Genomic DNA, 14,169 nt, shown 5'->3' on the forward strand with positions numbered 1-14,169 from the left:
CTGTACGTGCAGCTGTCGAGCATGCAGCCTGTATGTGCAGCTGTCGAGCATGCAGCCTGTATGTGCAGCTGTCGAGCATGCAGCCTGTATGCGCAGCTGTCGAGCATGCAGCCTGTATGCGCAGCTGTCGAGCATGCAGCCTGTATGTGCAGCTGTCGAGCATGCAGCCTGTATGCGCAGCTGTCGAGCATGCAGCCTGTACGCGCAGCTGTCGAGCATGCAGCCTGTATGTGCAGCTGTCGAGCATGCAGCCTGTATGTGCAGCTGTCGAGCATGCAGCCTGTACGCGCAGCTGTCGAGCATGCAGCCTGTATGCGCAGCTGTCGAGCATGCAGCCTGTATGTGCAGCTGTCGAGCATGCAGCCTGTATGCGCAGCTGTCGAGCATGCAGCCTGTATGCGCAGCTGTCGAGCATGCAGCCTGTATGTGCAGCTGTCGAGCATGCAGCCTGTATGTGCAGCTGTCGAGCATGCAGCCTGTACGCGCAGCTGTCGAGCATGCAGCCTGTACGCGCAGCTGTCGAGCATGCAGCCTGTATGTGCAGCTGTCGAGCATGCAGCCTGTATGCGCAGCTGTCGAGCATGCAGCCTGTATGCACAGCTGTCGAGCATGCAGCCTGTGCAGCTGTATGGGGGCCCACGTGCTAGAGGGGCCCAGGCACTGGGCTACGAAGTTGGGGTGGAAATGAACGGGGAGCTCTCTATTTAGCGCGCCACAGTGGCGAGATGTAAACTACTTCGCCTAGTGCACAGGAGTGCGTGGGTTCGATTCCAACCCTGACGCCTGGTATGTATTTGGAGTTTGCGTGTCTCTAGCCCCGTGGTCTCGGGGATTTTTCCCTCCACTTTTACAAACGTGCTTTTTAGAGTATTTGGCTGCTGTACATTTCCACGTGATAAGCCACTTCGTTGAGCTATTGTTTGTGGCCAGGTCACTTCTGACAAAGATCTGTGTAGCTCAGTGTACCTTGCCTGGTGAAATTTAATAGTTTTAGTTAAGTTTAGTTTATTTAACTCTTTGCGTCAGGGCCCATGCTTACGACCCTTCGCCACTGCACTTTAGAATAATCAATGGTGGGACGGCCAAGATTTGGAATGATAAACTCGTCAAAGCTTTAGGGGATTAAAGCCCTGGAGCGTTGATGAAGGACCAATTGCATCACATCCAAAGGAAACCATGCAAAGCAATCATAACATCTTAATGAAATCGGAGCCACTCATTGCTTTCTGTGATGGATCAATTAATCTGATATTTAGGATGATCAAGGGCTGTGAAATAGAGGGTCATGATGACGAGGGTTGGATGGTATTGGTGGCTCTGGGTAATTGTGTGGCCTAGCACCCAGCACACTGTGTCCCTGTCCACTCCGCTTCCCTGTGTCGCTCGTGCTGGGAGGGAGAGCGATCAGAGCCGAGACGGCTGAGATTCAGACAGGTCAGCATTTCGGACTATTGAGATTCTTCGTGACCGCGGTTGAACGATCGGGGGGGTGACCATTTGACGAACGTGTGGCCTTACACTCGACACAGCGTGTGCCCCCTACATCCGACCTCGTGTGTCTCTCCGCTGTGTCCTCCGGTGTGGGCAGGGAGAACCTGGCCCAGTGGGAGAAGTTGGTCAGAGGTGAGGACACCTCGGTGTGGATTCAGTCGCAGTCCCTCCCCAACGATGACACCATTCCCGTCGAGATCGACAACTGAGAGAGCGAGAGACGTTGAAAAGGAAACAAATATACCAATCGGAAAGGAATGACGACGGGAGAAGAGCAGGAATGGCGAGAAATGAGCCCGCTCGTTGCACGTGGGGCCTTTTCCCGCGCGGCAGGGGGCAGCGCAGGCGGCGTGGCAGGGACGACGCAAGGACGGCGCTGTGAGTGGGGGATGGTCGCCGCGGGTCTCCTGGTTCGACGCGCGCGGTGCACCGTCTGCATCGTTGGGAACGTCACGCAAGCGCGCGCTTACGCGAGCCGCGTGCAGGGAGACTGAGAACGTGCGAATGGCCAACTTTGGTCCTCAAAACGGGTTGCCTTAACAAGAAAGCGCAGAAATAAAAAATGTCGCGCTTCAAAAACTACTACTACTACTACAACAACAACATCGACAAAAGACACCAAACGATTTTTTTAAAAAGTATTTTGTTACGTTTTATGAAGTACAGCGATGCTGTTAGCTGCCTGTTAATGTCGGGTTCAAGATAAACCGGAGCAAAAAAAGAAAATATATATTTTTGTTTTGTTTGCGAAAACAAAATCGCACCACAGCGAGACGATGACTGCGGTTGTCGGGCGTTCCTTCGCGCCGTTTCGTTCACCGCAGACCTCTCCCCATCGCTCCCCCGGCTACAGCCTCACCTGCACAGGGCTCGCTGCCACCCGGCCATGCCGCTCACTCCAGCGTGCCTGCCTGCCTGCCAGCCATGTGGATCGCTCGTCGGCACGTCACGTGATCAAAACCGGCCAATGGAGAGACCGCCAGAAGGCCAATGCCGTTGGAGAGTCTCATCGATGAATGATTCAGTTTACTCGATGAGCCAAAAAGGAAACGTGGTCGTTCCTCTGGTTTTGACTCGTGCAGACGGTTAGCACGATTGGCTATGTACGGTGCGAGAGATGGTCTACACTTGCTGTGGTAAGTTCAGCGACTGCGCAGGAATGGGGCGGCCTTATGCGACAAGGCACGCTCGGCGGTTTGGGGTTTGGACGTGGGGACTGGCAGTCCAGACAACAAGAAACAAGGTCTCTTCTGAGGGGGCCTCTGTCCCAAAGGTCTCCATGTCAACTTTCAGCCAATCTCGCATTCGCGAGCTCTGAAATGAAAATAAAAAACAAAAGACTGAAATGAACGAAAAGACTTTGAACAGAGGAGCATTTTTTGCACTACATCTTAATGGCTTGCCTGCAATTTTAGTAAGGAATAAGTTAACCCTCAAGAGTTTCAGCCTCATTGTAAGAGACTTGAGACTGGAGCGACAGGCCCGGCTCATTGGAACTCTGTGAAGACGATGTGTGAAACTGTTGCATCGGACAAAAAAACTAAAGATTTAACCATTGGATGCAAAGTGGCGGGCACGAGTAATTTTTGCGAGACGCCTTACCGGGGTGGTGGGAATTATTTTGTTGGTTGTCTGAAGTCAAAAAAGATCAGGGCTTTTTCTTTTCATGACTGCACTTTAGAGCAAATGTTGGGTAACACTCCGATGTATGTGTCTAACACGTGGGTGAAATGACTTTATAATGAACTCATTAAGCTAACTGTAGTCGCCACCGAACGGGCGTGTAACACGATATACTTCAGCAGCGGGTAACTTTTAGCCTCTTGTTAATAAATAACCCAACCATAATCCTAACCTATAACTGATCGTATATACCTGCCACATACCGTAATGCATGCTGTACACATGCTGACGTGAATTGGGAGTATTATTGAATATTTATATTTGATAACACATCACCGCAGTGGGCACAAGCTACTCCCTGGCAGCTCTGTAATTGCCGTCCGGCTGCAGGCGTGGAAGTGTTCCACGCACGCGAAGGACAAATGGTGAGTAAGCAGCGCGACGCGTCCCTTCGTTTGTGACTTTCACTTTGTAGCGTCGCTGATAGGTCAACACCTGACCATGACTGCGCGCAGTTTCTGGTCACGATCCATTTGAAAACAAGAACCCACCGCCTTGCATTCAGCCACGACTCGCATTACAGGACAAATATGTTTTGTTCCCCCACCACCGCCCCCCCTCTCCCCGAAAGGTCAACCCTTGCGTAGCCGCACGTATCTTGTGAAACGAACAACATGAATGCAAGAAACGGTCCAATCTCGGCGATTGGTAAACATCAAATTAATAATAATTTCACAATGATTTACACTGATAACGAAACCCTGATATTACAAGGCAATGTTCAGCGGAACGTCATTCGAAAAAAAAGAGCAAGCCCACGTCTGTACCGGGTGTCATGGTTCAAATCTTGCCAAAATCTGGCAAAATGTAGCCAAAATCTGGCAAAATTGACCTAATTGAGTAAAACCACATAGTAGCAACATCGCCTCCTACTTGCAGATTATGCCTGCATGTTAAGAATGACATTAATACTACTACGTGCTGCCTCGTGCTTTTTCAAGACCGCGAGCTTCCCCAAACGTTCGGTTGATCGTGGCAATAATCTAGTGGTCGATATTTGACAGCTTTAAACAAAAATCTTGATTGTCCGATGGGGGTCCCCCCTGCACTTTATCGCCAACACGAATTTGGCGGTGTGCAGTGCACGTGGCATTCTCATGGATTAAATGACCGAACTAGAAAAAAAACCCTTTAGCGAATATAAGTAGCACGCGGTTATATGCGAAATGTAGCTTTGGTTTACTTAAAAAAAATTCCTGCAGGCTTATTAGGATGAAAACGCATTTAAATTATCTGTGAGAAGAAATATATTTTTTATTTTACATTTCAAAGCAGGTTGTTGCAGTTTAAACATACATTGCTAAAACAATGCATGTAATATGTAAATAGATTGACCAGTTGAGGTCTTTATTATTTGAATATCCAACTTTTTTTTCAATGAACTGATTTATTTTATTAGAAAAAAAAGACAAAAAATGCTTAAGGGCTTATCTTTTGGTGTTTATTTATTACTAATGTCAATCTTGGGCTTTGAAATATCCCTTTTTTGGTTCGTGGGTGTGGGCTGTTCTTAACCTTGCTTAACATTTTTTAATCTGATATGTGTAATATGTTCTTAAAATAAATAAAGTTTCCTTTTCTTTTTGTGTATGCCCAGGAACGCGTAAAACCTTCACTGCTCTACCGCGTCGATGCAACGGTTTTCGTTGTTGTGTGATCTCGAAAACAAAAACACCATCCGTTTCAGTTGAATGAAAAACGTTCACAATGGGCGACCAATCACTCCCAGTTACATTAATGCATTTTTTTGTACCGTCATCACTTACTCGTCGCTTAATTTAGACACCGTCCCATTCACCTTCGGTTAAAAAACCCGAATGTGGCAGCCAAAACGCGCATCAAGTTAATTTGGTGTTACTTGACGAAAAAAACGAAGAGCCACAGAATCCAATTAGATGTTTATTAGGCTTTTGTTTTTTTTGCTTTTAAAAAGCAATAACGTTATGTTACAGACGCTGCTAATGTGACAGCTTTGGTGTCATCTTCAACATAGCTTTGTTCTAAGTATCGCCATTATTTTTTTTGTATTTACTCGTAATACAAAAATGAATGCGAATGAATGACAATCGAGCAGATATTGTTTCTATCTCTCTCATAGCTACTTACAGCGTTGTTTAGGATGTAACGGTTGTGGATAAGTAGCATTACACGTACCTTCCCCAATGCATTGTTTGCAGATTAAGGTCTTTTTAGGGTATTCAGGTTCAGCCGGATTTCTTGTTGTTGGTGGAAGGAGAGGCTGCTCTCTGAACATTTCAATTATAAAACACCACGTACAAAAATCAACACGCTGAAATCAAATGACTGCTAATCTGCATGTGTCACTTTCATCCCACGGTCGGTATTTAAGAATTGGGTCTCTCGTGCTCGCCAAATGTGTGTTTTTTTTCTTCTTCGGGTTTTTCTTTATTCTTTCCCGCGCGTCGTTGGGCACGGTGTCTGAAACGTCGGACACCGTCGCCCAACGTCGACACCGGCGGCACAACCCGAGAACGCGCGTCTGGGGAGACGCTGCACAGCACAAAGGCGAAATCTTACACGGCGACATTTGGGGGGTCTCTCATTTCCACGAACGGACACACGCACACGCGCGCTCGCACGCGCGCACACAACGCGAACAAAGCTCCGATGTTATTGTAACGTGCGCCCTTAAGACTGCTGCCGCTTAGAGAAAAAAACAACTGTGAACCAGAGGCCGCGGCGTTTAATCGAGAGAACGGAAACAAAATATCTATATGTATTTAAAACATCAAATATCCCTGCAAGTGGTCTCCTCCGCTACTGATTATGTGTGTTGTTACGAGTGCTACCGGTGGTGTAAGATCACTGAACTGGAGAGACTGTTCCGTGTGTGTGGGTTTTTTTTTTTGGGCGCGTGTAATTTATTCTTATTATTATTGATGTCGTCATGATGATTATTACTTCTGCGTTGTTATACAACCGTCGCCGTCGTCTCTGGTGAAGCCACTGCTTGGAAAAATGGGAATTAAGGGGTCTTTTAATTTTCGCTCCAGCAGAGGGCAGCAGCACGCCCTCATCTTAATCCTGATCTCAAGATGCACTCGCCCGTCTGTGTGTGTGTAGTGGGGAGCGGTGGTGCAGCGGTTAGCGCGCTGCGCTGTTAACCCGGCGACCCGAGTTCGATTCCTGCTCATGGCTAACACCGGTGACGATTATCTGAACCGGTCCTGGGCCTCCCGGTAGGTCGACTCAGCCTCAAATGAGCACCTTCTGCGGTGTGTAATCATGGCCGGGCGTGGTGCTGACCACCCACCCCCTCGTGTACCGCGTCGGCCTTCACAGGTGCTCTCTTGCCACAAAAGTCTGTCAAGGCTACACGGGGGCATCTTTGTTGAGCCAGGTTGAAGGCATCAGTTGGCGCAGCCAGGATTTTAAAGAGACGGGAAGCAGACGTAAGAATGCCGGCTGAATTCGCTTTCACACTATGTGATATCAATTCAACCTGCTTTAAAAAAACCCCCATGCAAGTTTGGAATCGAATGAATAATATTAACTATATTGCGACTGAATACCTTTTTAACTGTGGCAGTCCGTGCACTGGGTAGGGACATGAGACCCCCACCACCACGTGCTGTGTGAACGGCAGCTGGGCTGTCGAATCATATCCGAGGTGGCTTCTGCTTCTGTACCCCCTAAGCGCACGTACTCAATGTGAACCAGAATTATACATTCGCAAGAGACTTGCGATCCAGAGGGTCCGCCAGTTCTCTCTCCCTGGGCGGCACTTGCGGCAACGGTGCAAAGTGTCTAAAACTCTTCCCCACCAAAGCAGTGTCGGTGGATACCACCGCAGTCGATCGGCAGGCCGCGTGCGGTGGAGTAAAGTGTGGGTACTGCCACCTCTTCCAAGACTTGTGTCCAGAGCTGGAGGAGTAAGCCAAAGTGATTTCTCTCCAGAGCTCCGTCTGGTGTAAGGCCCTTCAAACAGCGGTGGTGCGAGCGAAGTAAATTGCGGGGCTGCGCCTTTAAACTTAATTTAGTCTGCGGTGGAGGAATGCCGTGTGCGTGTTTGAAATGTGAATATTTAAACATGTATACCCATTGGAATGCGAGTAGACTTAACGAAAGCAAAAATAGTGGACTGCATTGGCAATCGCACGGGCGTGGAGTGAGAAGCTGTTTCCCATATCATCGCGTGCACAGTGCCCCGTAAATTGAACACCCATTTCTTGTCGTCCTTCACCCCGCACCTCCAATGAAGCGCGGTTGGTTACGTACGGTGCGAAAGAAGTTTCACGTGCGTACACACGTAACAGAATGACAGTGTAGATGGCAGGGTCAATGATGAACGTGGTGGTGAGGGTTTTGGGGTACACGTGTTAATGTCCGATTACAACATCCCCTTTGGTCAATCCACTGCTGGTGACATACAGAGGCAAAGGGGAGCTGCCTTTTCACACCGGACGCTGCAATCGATGGGTGCCAACCTCAACTCGAGTTGCAAAACGCTGCGACCTTTTTTTTTTGGTAATCATCGTTAACATTTGTGCACCATTGGAATGGTTTCCCCAAATTCACTTTGTTTTTGTGAGCTCCGTAAATGCATTCTGGACGGAGCGGTGGCACAGTGGTTAGTTGACACAGCATTGCATCCGGTCACCTGAGTTGGATTCCTGGACACGGTTCGGCGGTGATATTTAAGGTTCTGCCAGCTCGTTCGATTTTGATTTGAAGCCTTGACCAACGTTTAGTTAAAAAATATGCATCTAAATAAAATCGCATTGAGAAAGATTAAGGAACGTGTGGATTAGAGAACATGCACAGTTTATTGGCATTATTAAGATGGCTCGGACGAGTATGTGGGCTTGGGCAGAGCACGTCACGAGAAGAGAAGATGGTCAAGTAGACCGGCAGAGTGGCGGCCTAGGAAGCTGTCACTCCGCGTGTAGCATCGCGGGAGATGGCGACAGACTGGGGGAGAATCTTCACTCAGGAGTGGATTGATCGTGGCCGAGTAATGATGATGTCAGTTGATCCTCTTGTGAGATAGTACGATGGCTCCACTCGGCAGAGGCGAGCGATGAGGTCGGCTTGCGTTCAGGATGCTCGATTGAGTTTTACCTTGCCGCCGTAATCGTGAAGGGATGGAGGATTTTTAGGGGGGGGCGCGGGGGGGGGGATGGCTCTCCCAACCCAGCAGTGAATTGACCACAGCTGGCGATGACGACGATATCTGTGCCAATTCCTAGCATCGGTGGCTTTCCCTTCACGGCTATTTTTCACACACGTCCATTGGAGGGGGTGGGGCCGGGGGGGGGTCAGGGACGGGGGGGGGGTCACTGAGACCGGGGCGCAGTTTGAGCTGCGCGAAGACACGACGGGGGAGTGGAGAGAGTGGCGATTGAGAGGATGAGCGAGGGTGGGTAAGACGCTTTGGTGGAGCGCGGTGTGTGTGTGTGTGTTCAACGAGGGTGGCGTGTCAACGCGACTCCACGCGCCGTCGCTAATCGCCGGTTGCGTCGCACGGAAACAGTTGCGTAAATACAATTCCACAAAGTCACGTGTTTTTAAAAAAGCAACAAATTCCACCGTCGTTATCAAAGCGAGCGGCTCGTCATCATTGATTTTGAAATCACTTTGGGCTGTGCTGCGCGTGTCCAAGGAGATGAAAAGAATGTTGCAAAAGGATATTATTTGTCGTCGTTGGTATCTCAACATTTCGTTTATTATTATTTAAAAAACATGTTATTGGTTTACTAAAATAAAAGACTTTGAAATAAAAGAAAATTGCATATTTTTGGGGAGGATTGTTTTAAAACGCGCGACACAAAAAACAATGCGTGCTTTTATTTTTACGCCGTCCCTGATTTTCTTGGTCTGTCCACATTTGGTGCGGTGCCACTTTTACTATCGCAAACAAAATACGGAACACTTAGACACAAAACTCGTGTAGGGCCAGCGTCAGGGTGACCCGTCAACACAAAGATACACGTTCCAGTTTAAGCAATCTTACGTAAGCCTTGTTATGTACATACTAACCATTCATATATGTGTCTGTGAGTGTCTTCGTGGATAGATCTATACAGGCTGGCCCAAAAGTCAGGACGCAGGGTTATTATATTTATTTTAACAACTCAAATAGGGTTTCATTCATTTTAACAAATTATCAAACCCACTGCGATTAACTTTAATGCAGGCATTAATTTTCTTTTGAAATTAATTCAGGATTTTTTTAAAAAAAGACATTCGTTAATGATCTTCTGTCATCTTAATCCATTTCAGGGTTCTTGATCGAGTTTCGTAAACAATGATAATCCCCACAAGAAGAAGAGTTTTTTTTTAGAGATTAATAATGATCACGGATATATCATTAACTCAAAGAATAAACAACATGTTTTAATGCCAGTTTAAAAGTGCGTGAAATCACCCAATGTGTCCTGACTTTTGGGCCATGCTATACAGTCAGAATATGTACACTTGATATATGCATACACGTACAACACGTGCACACACACACACACACGTGTGTGGACATTTATCCAAGGCGATGAGCAGAGTGCATCGCCTGGCAGTCGGAAGTTACCGCTCAACGATGGTTGTGGATTTCCATCACTGGTGATCTGGAATCGACATACAGAGACGAGAGACCCGATCTCCGTTGAGAACGGGGTCACTGATGCTTTAAAACATGTATTTAGTATGTACACATAAATTGTGTATATATGTATGTAAGCCCACATTCATATGGTGGGCAGACACGTATAAATGTATTATATGCATTTATAAACATAGAGATGACTATACGTGTACATACGATTGCTTGTATACTGTATATATATGCACACATATAAAATGTTGACCTGTATTATATGCTATAGAGTGCAATACCGTATGCAGTGTCTTATCATTATAACAACTTCCACGTGTGTTTTATAACAATAATAATGTTCCTAGGATGCAAAAGTTATGTTGACTGTCTACTGGGTTGGGCAGGGATTCTTGGGAGGGAGGGCGGGCGGGCGGGGGGGGGGTGTGGGCGGGGGGTTACGAAGTGGGGGGGGGGGCGGTGTGGGGGCAATATGAATCATGCACATGTGGCAGTGGATATTTATAAATAAAATGAATGCTTGGGCAATGGAGTGTTTGCTTTAATTCGATCGTGTTGACTGTCGCTTGCAGGAGCGTTCGTATTTCACCGTCTCATCACTGGCGATTGCGTCTGCCGGATCCCCAGTGAACACGGAACGTTGGGCCAACGTTGGTTCAACGTTGGGCCAACGGTTGCAACCCACATGGCAACGTTGGTTCAACGTTGGTCCAACGGTTCCAAGCCACATGGCAACGTAGAGGCAACCGTTGCATGTTTCCTGGGTCGCATGCTGCATTGGTCACTTGGCAGCACTGTTGATGGTCACGTCTGGAACTTGAGCTGGTGGCTAGGAGATGTTAACTACCTCGCCTGGTATACAGGAGCTCGTGGGTTCGATCCCGACCCTGACGCCTGCTGCTGTATATTTGGAGTTTTGCATGTCCACGCGATCACGTGGATTTTTCTCCAGGTCCTCCGGTGTGTTTCCCTCCACATTTAAAATCATGCGTTTGGAGTGTTTGGCTGCGAAACATTTCCATATGATAAGCCGATTCGATGAGTTATCATTTGTGGCCAGGTCACTTCTGAAAAAGAGCAATAGCTCAGGGGACCCTTACAGTGAGGGAAAAAAGTATTTGATCCCCTGCTGATTTTGTACGTTTGCCCACTGACAAAGAAATGATCAGTCTATAATTTTAATGGTAGGTTTATTTGAACAGCGAGAGACAGAATAACAACAAAAAAAATCCAGAAAAACGCATGTCAAAAATGTTATAAATTGATTTGCATTTTAATGAGGGAAATAAGTATTTGAACCCCTCTCAATCAGAAAGATTTCTGGCTCCCAGGTGTCTTTTATACAGGTAACGAGCTGTACCTGGTAAAATAAACAAATAGATTTTGTTTATTTGAGAAATTGATTACACTTACCGATTATCGGATCGATTTGTTCGACGATTCAGAAAACACGAAAACACTTGGGGACGGGGGGCAGGAGGGGGAACAAACAAAATCTCATCTGGTTTCCCCATTCGTGCCGCTGTACGGGAGGTGATATGGACATGAGTTGGTGAAGGCATCGGCATCATCCACGACGTCGTCACACATGATAATTGTTCGTCGATTAAGAAACCTCAGTAACTAATCATCTCGGCTGTAGTCACATTAACCAATGCTGGAACGGTGTTACGCATAAGATGGACTCATTCAATGCGGAGAATGCAAAGAACAATCGGCAATGTTTTTTGTTTGGTTAGGCCACGAAATGATCTGGTTAAACGTGTGCCGTAGGACCCTCCACCATCGAACATAAACACATTTGATTGTCACGTGGTGTGCAAGCGTTTTCACAATGTGCTAATTCTTATTGCTTCAGCCCACTGGTGAGTTGATGGACAATTCTCAAAACGGAGTTTAGCAATTAGATACTTAACGCAGCTTTGCACATCGGTGGTTCGGTCATCCGTGTGATCGCGGTGTTGCGGCTGCCACTGCACCCGCCGTACACACATACAGACCGGGACTTACAAGTGAGTCACATGGGCTTCGGTGCTCACTTTTCAACATTAAGGGCCCTTTGGGGGTAATCGTTGACCACATGCGTACCGGTGCAGTGTCAACCGCACTCCCGTGGTCGCGCGGATGACCTAACACCCGTGTGCAAAGCTGCGTTCTAATTGCTAAACTTGTTTTTGAGAATTGTCCCATCAACTCACCAGTGAGCTGAAGCAATACGCATTGGCACATTGTGAAAACGCTTGTACACCACGTGACACTTTCATTTGGCGAGGTGATATCGTGGAGGGTCCTACGGCATACATTTGCCCGGATCATTTCGTGACCGAACCAAAATAATCAATCGAAAATAAAGAGAGTAATTTCCCACGATGTTTTCCCAAGTGTGCTATCGGTGTCATGTCGTGAGACCAGGCATCTCTTGCAGGGTGGTCCAACCCTTCGTGCTAGATACGTGGATGTTACAGGATTTCTGCCAAGATCCCTTCAAGTGGAACATTGGTCCATAGAGTCGGAGACAATATGGCGGTAAAACTGATATATATTTTTTAATTCTCTGAGCTGTACTTCTGCCAAATTAAGTGCGGAACACAATTTAATGTGATGAGTTCGTTGGTGGCTTGGCTGAGACTATCAACTAAATGCACTTGGGAACCTGAATTAATTACAGGCGGCTGTTTGGATCTTAACGGAAAGTCTCTTAGCGGTGCCAACTCAGCCCTTGTCCTCCATTACAAATTTTGAATCTTACCCTCAACGACGCTGTGAAAAAAAAATCATATCAATCGCCTGCCTAAAGGTGTTACTTTGTAATTTGCCGAGTTCCACTGTAAATGTGTTTGTTCCTTTTAGACACTGGCGATAGAGTGTTGCAAGTCTGAAAAGGTCCTTAACTCAAATAGCTTTAGGTGTTTTCGGTAAAGTCACGTAGGGGAAAATTAAATAAATATTTTTTAATAACTTAATTAAATCACGACGTTTCAAAATCACTGTACTACAGTGTCCTACAGTGATTTTGGCTGTAACGGTTCCACCTGAAGACGGAAGCTTGTGTTGCCTCCAAAACGTCGTGATTTAATTTAGTTGTTTTCATTTTATTTTTTACCGACGTGACTTTACCGAAAAAAACAAAGAGTATGGATCCTTGCATTCACGAAAACTTCAAATCTAGAATCAAATCGTTTTTTTCAGAATCGGAATCAGAATCTTAACTTCGACCAGAGGAATCCGATGAGCTATGCAGATCTTAAATTTCGATTTAAAGCTTTCGTGACTGCAGGGATTCATCTTCTTGGTTCTTTCAGTAAAGTCACGTAGAAGGGAAATAATAAAATAACATCATTCTCACGACGTTTCGGCCACAACGCAAGCAGCCGTCCTCAGGTGAAGAACAGGTCTGTCGGAAAGACAGCGTCTGAATGAGACGCTGTCTTTCCGGCGTCTGAATGAGATGCTGTCTTTCCGACAGACCTGTTCTTCACCTGAGGACGGCTGCTTGCGTTGTGGCCGAAACGTCGTGAGAATTATTTTATTATGTTTTATTTTTATTATTTTATTATTTCCCTTCTACGTGACTTTACCGAAAGAACCAAGAAGATATGCAGATCTTTCTCACAGATGTCCAGTATGGGCCACGGGGTTAATTTTAGAATGGAGTAAAATCAGAAAAGTCTTTAATGTATTAATTTGAAACTTCTGCGCTGAAACTTCGGTGAGTGCTTTTTTTCTTGTCGTGACCCAAGTCTTGGGTTCGTTTGTTATCGCGCGGATCTGTTTCTTTCTTTCTTTCTTTACGAGCTCTGTTCATTGCCCTGCGCTGATCTCATCCCATCCGCCGTGGCCTTAGAGGTAAATTTCTCGCCGGTTGAGGCCAGTCATCGCATGAAGGCTTCATAATCCTTTCATGGAGCAGCGGGTGAACGTGTCGAGTTATCTGTGTGCCAGCGCGTCTGTGCAGGTGAGGTTAGCTCCACGGAAGATTACAACGGAAACGCTCCACACTGTAGCCCTATTAACTATTCATATAAATATACATAAGTTCACACGGCTGCTAAGAGCGCCCTTATTTATTTTTAATTGATTTTTAAATACCGCGCAAAAAAAAAAACATTTCAAGCGCGTGCGTTGAATATTGCAACAGCTGGCATTGATCTGGCATCGTAACCCTTTGCTTGACGTCAGCACCGAGCCGCAGATTCACGCCGGAATTTGTTTCTATTTTTGGCGCGTCTCCGCGAACGGACTACGTTGACAGCCCTCAGTCAATCGTGGACTTTCCACATTGCTGTGGCGGGGGGCCAGTATGTCCACAGGATGAGCCACTGTTGACTTTGCACGCGGTGGTACTTAGTTATATTGACACCACAGATCTGATGGGCTGAGTCAATCGCCAATTGTATACAAAGCACGCAGTACACTAACTTATGGTT

The 14,169-nt window shown here is 46.7% G+C and overlaps 1 protein-coding gene across 12 annotated transcripts in view; it reads left to right on the forward strand.

Annotated features, from left to right (window-relative positions):
* PDE10A (phosphodiesterase 10A) overlaps positions 1-8,929 on the forward strand; it is a 136,525-nt gene extending 127,596 nt beyond the window's left edge. For all 12 annotated transcript variants that reach the window (XM_078615573.1, XM_078615577.1, XM_078615574.1 and 9 more), the window contains one exon: positions 1,589-8,929. In XM_078615573.1, coding sequence (XP_078471699.1) covers positions 1,589-1,700 — 112 coding nt within the window. In that variant the 3' untranslated portion in view covers positions 1,701-8,929. The remainder of the gene's footprint in view (positions 1-1,588) is intronic.
* The last annotated feature ends 5,240 nt before the right edge of the window (positions 8,930-14,169 follow it).

The sequence above is a fragment of the Lampetra planeri genome, chromosome 47 (assembly GCF_965212315.1).
Source record: "Lampetra planeri chromosome 47, kcLamPlan1.2.h2, whole genome shotgun sequence".
Classification (NCBI taxonomy): Eukaryota; Metazoa; Chordata; class Hyperoartia; order Petromyzontiformes; family Petromyzontidae; genus Lampetra; species Lampetra planeri.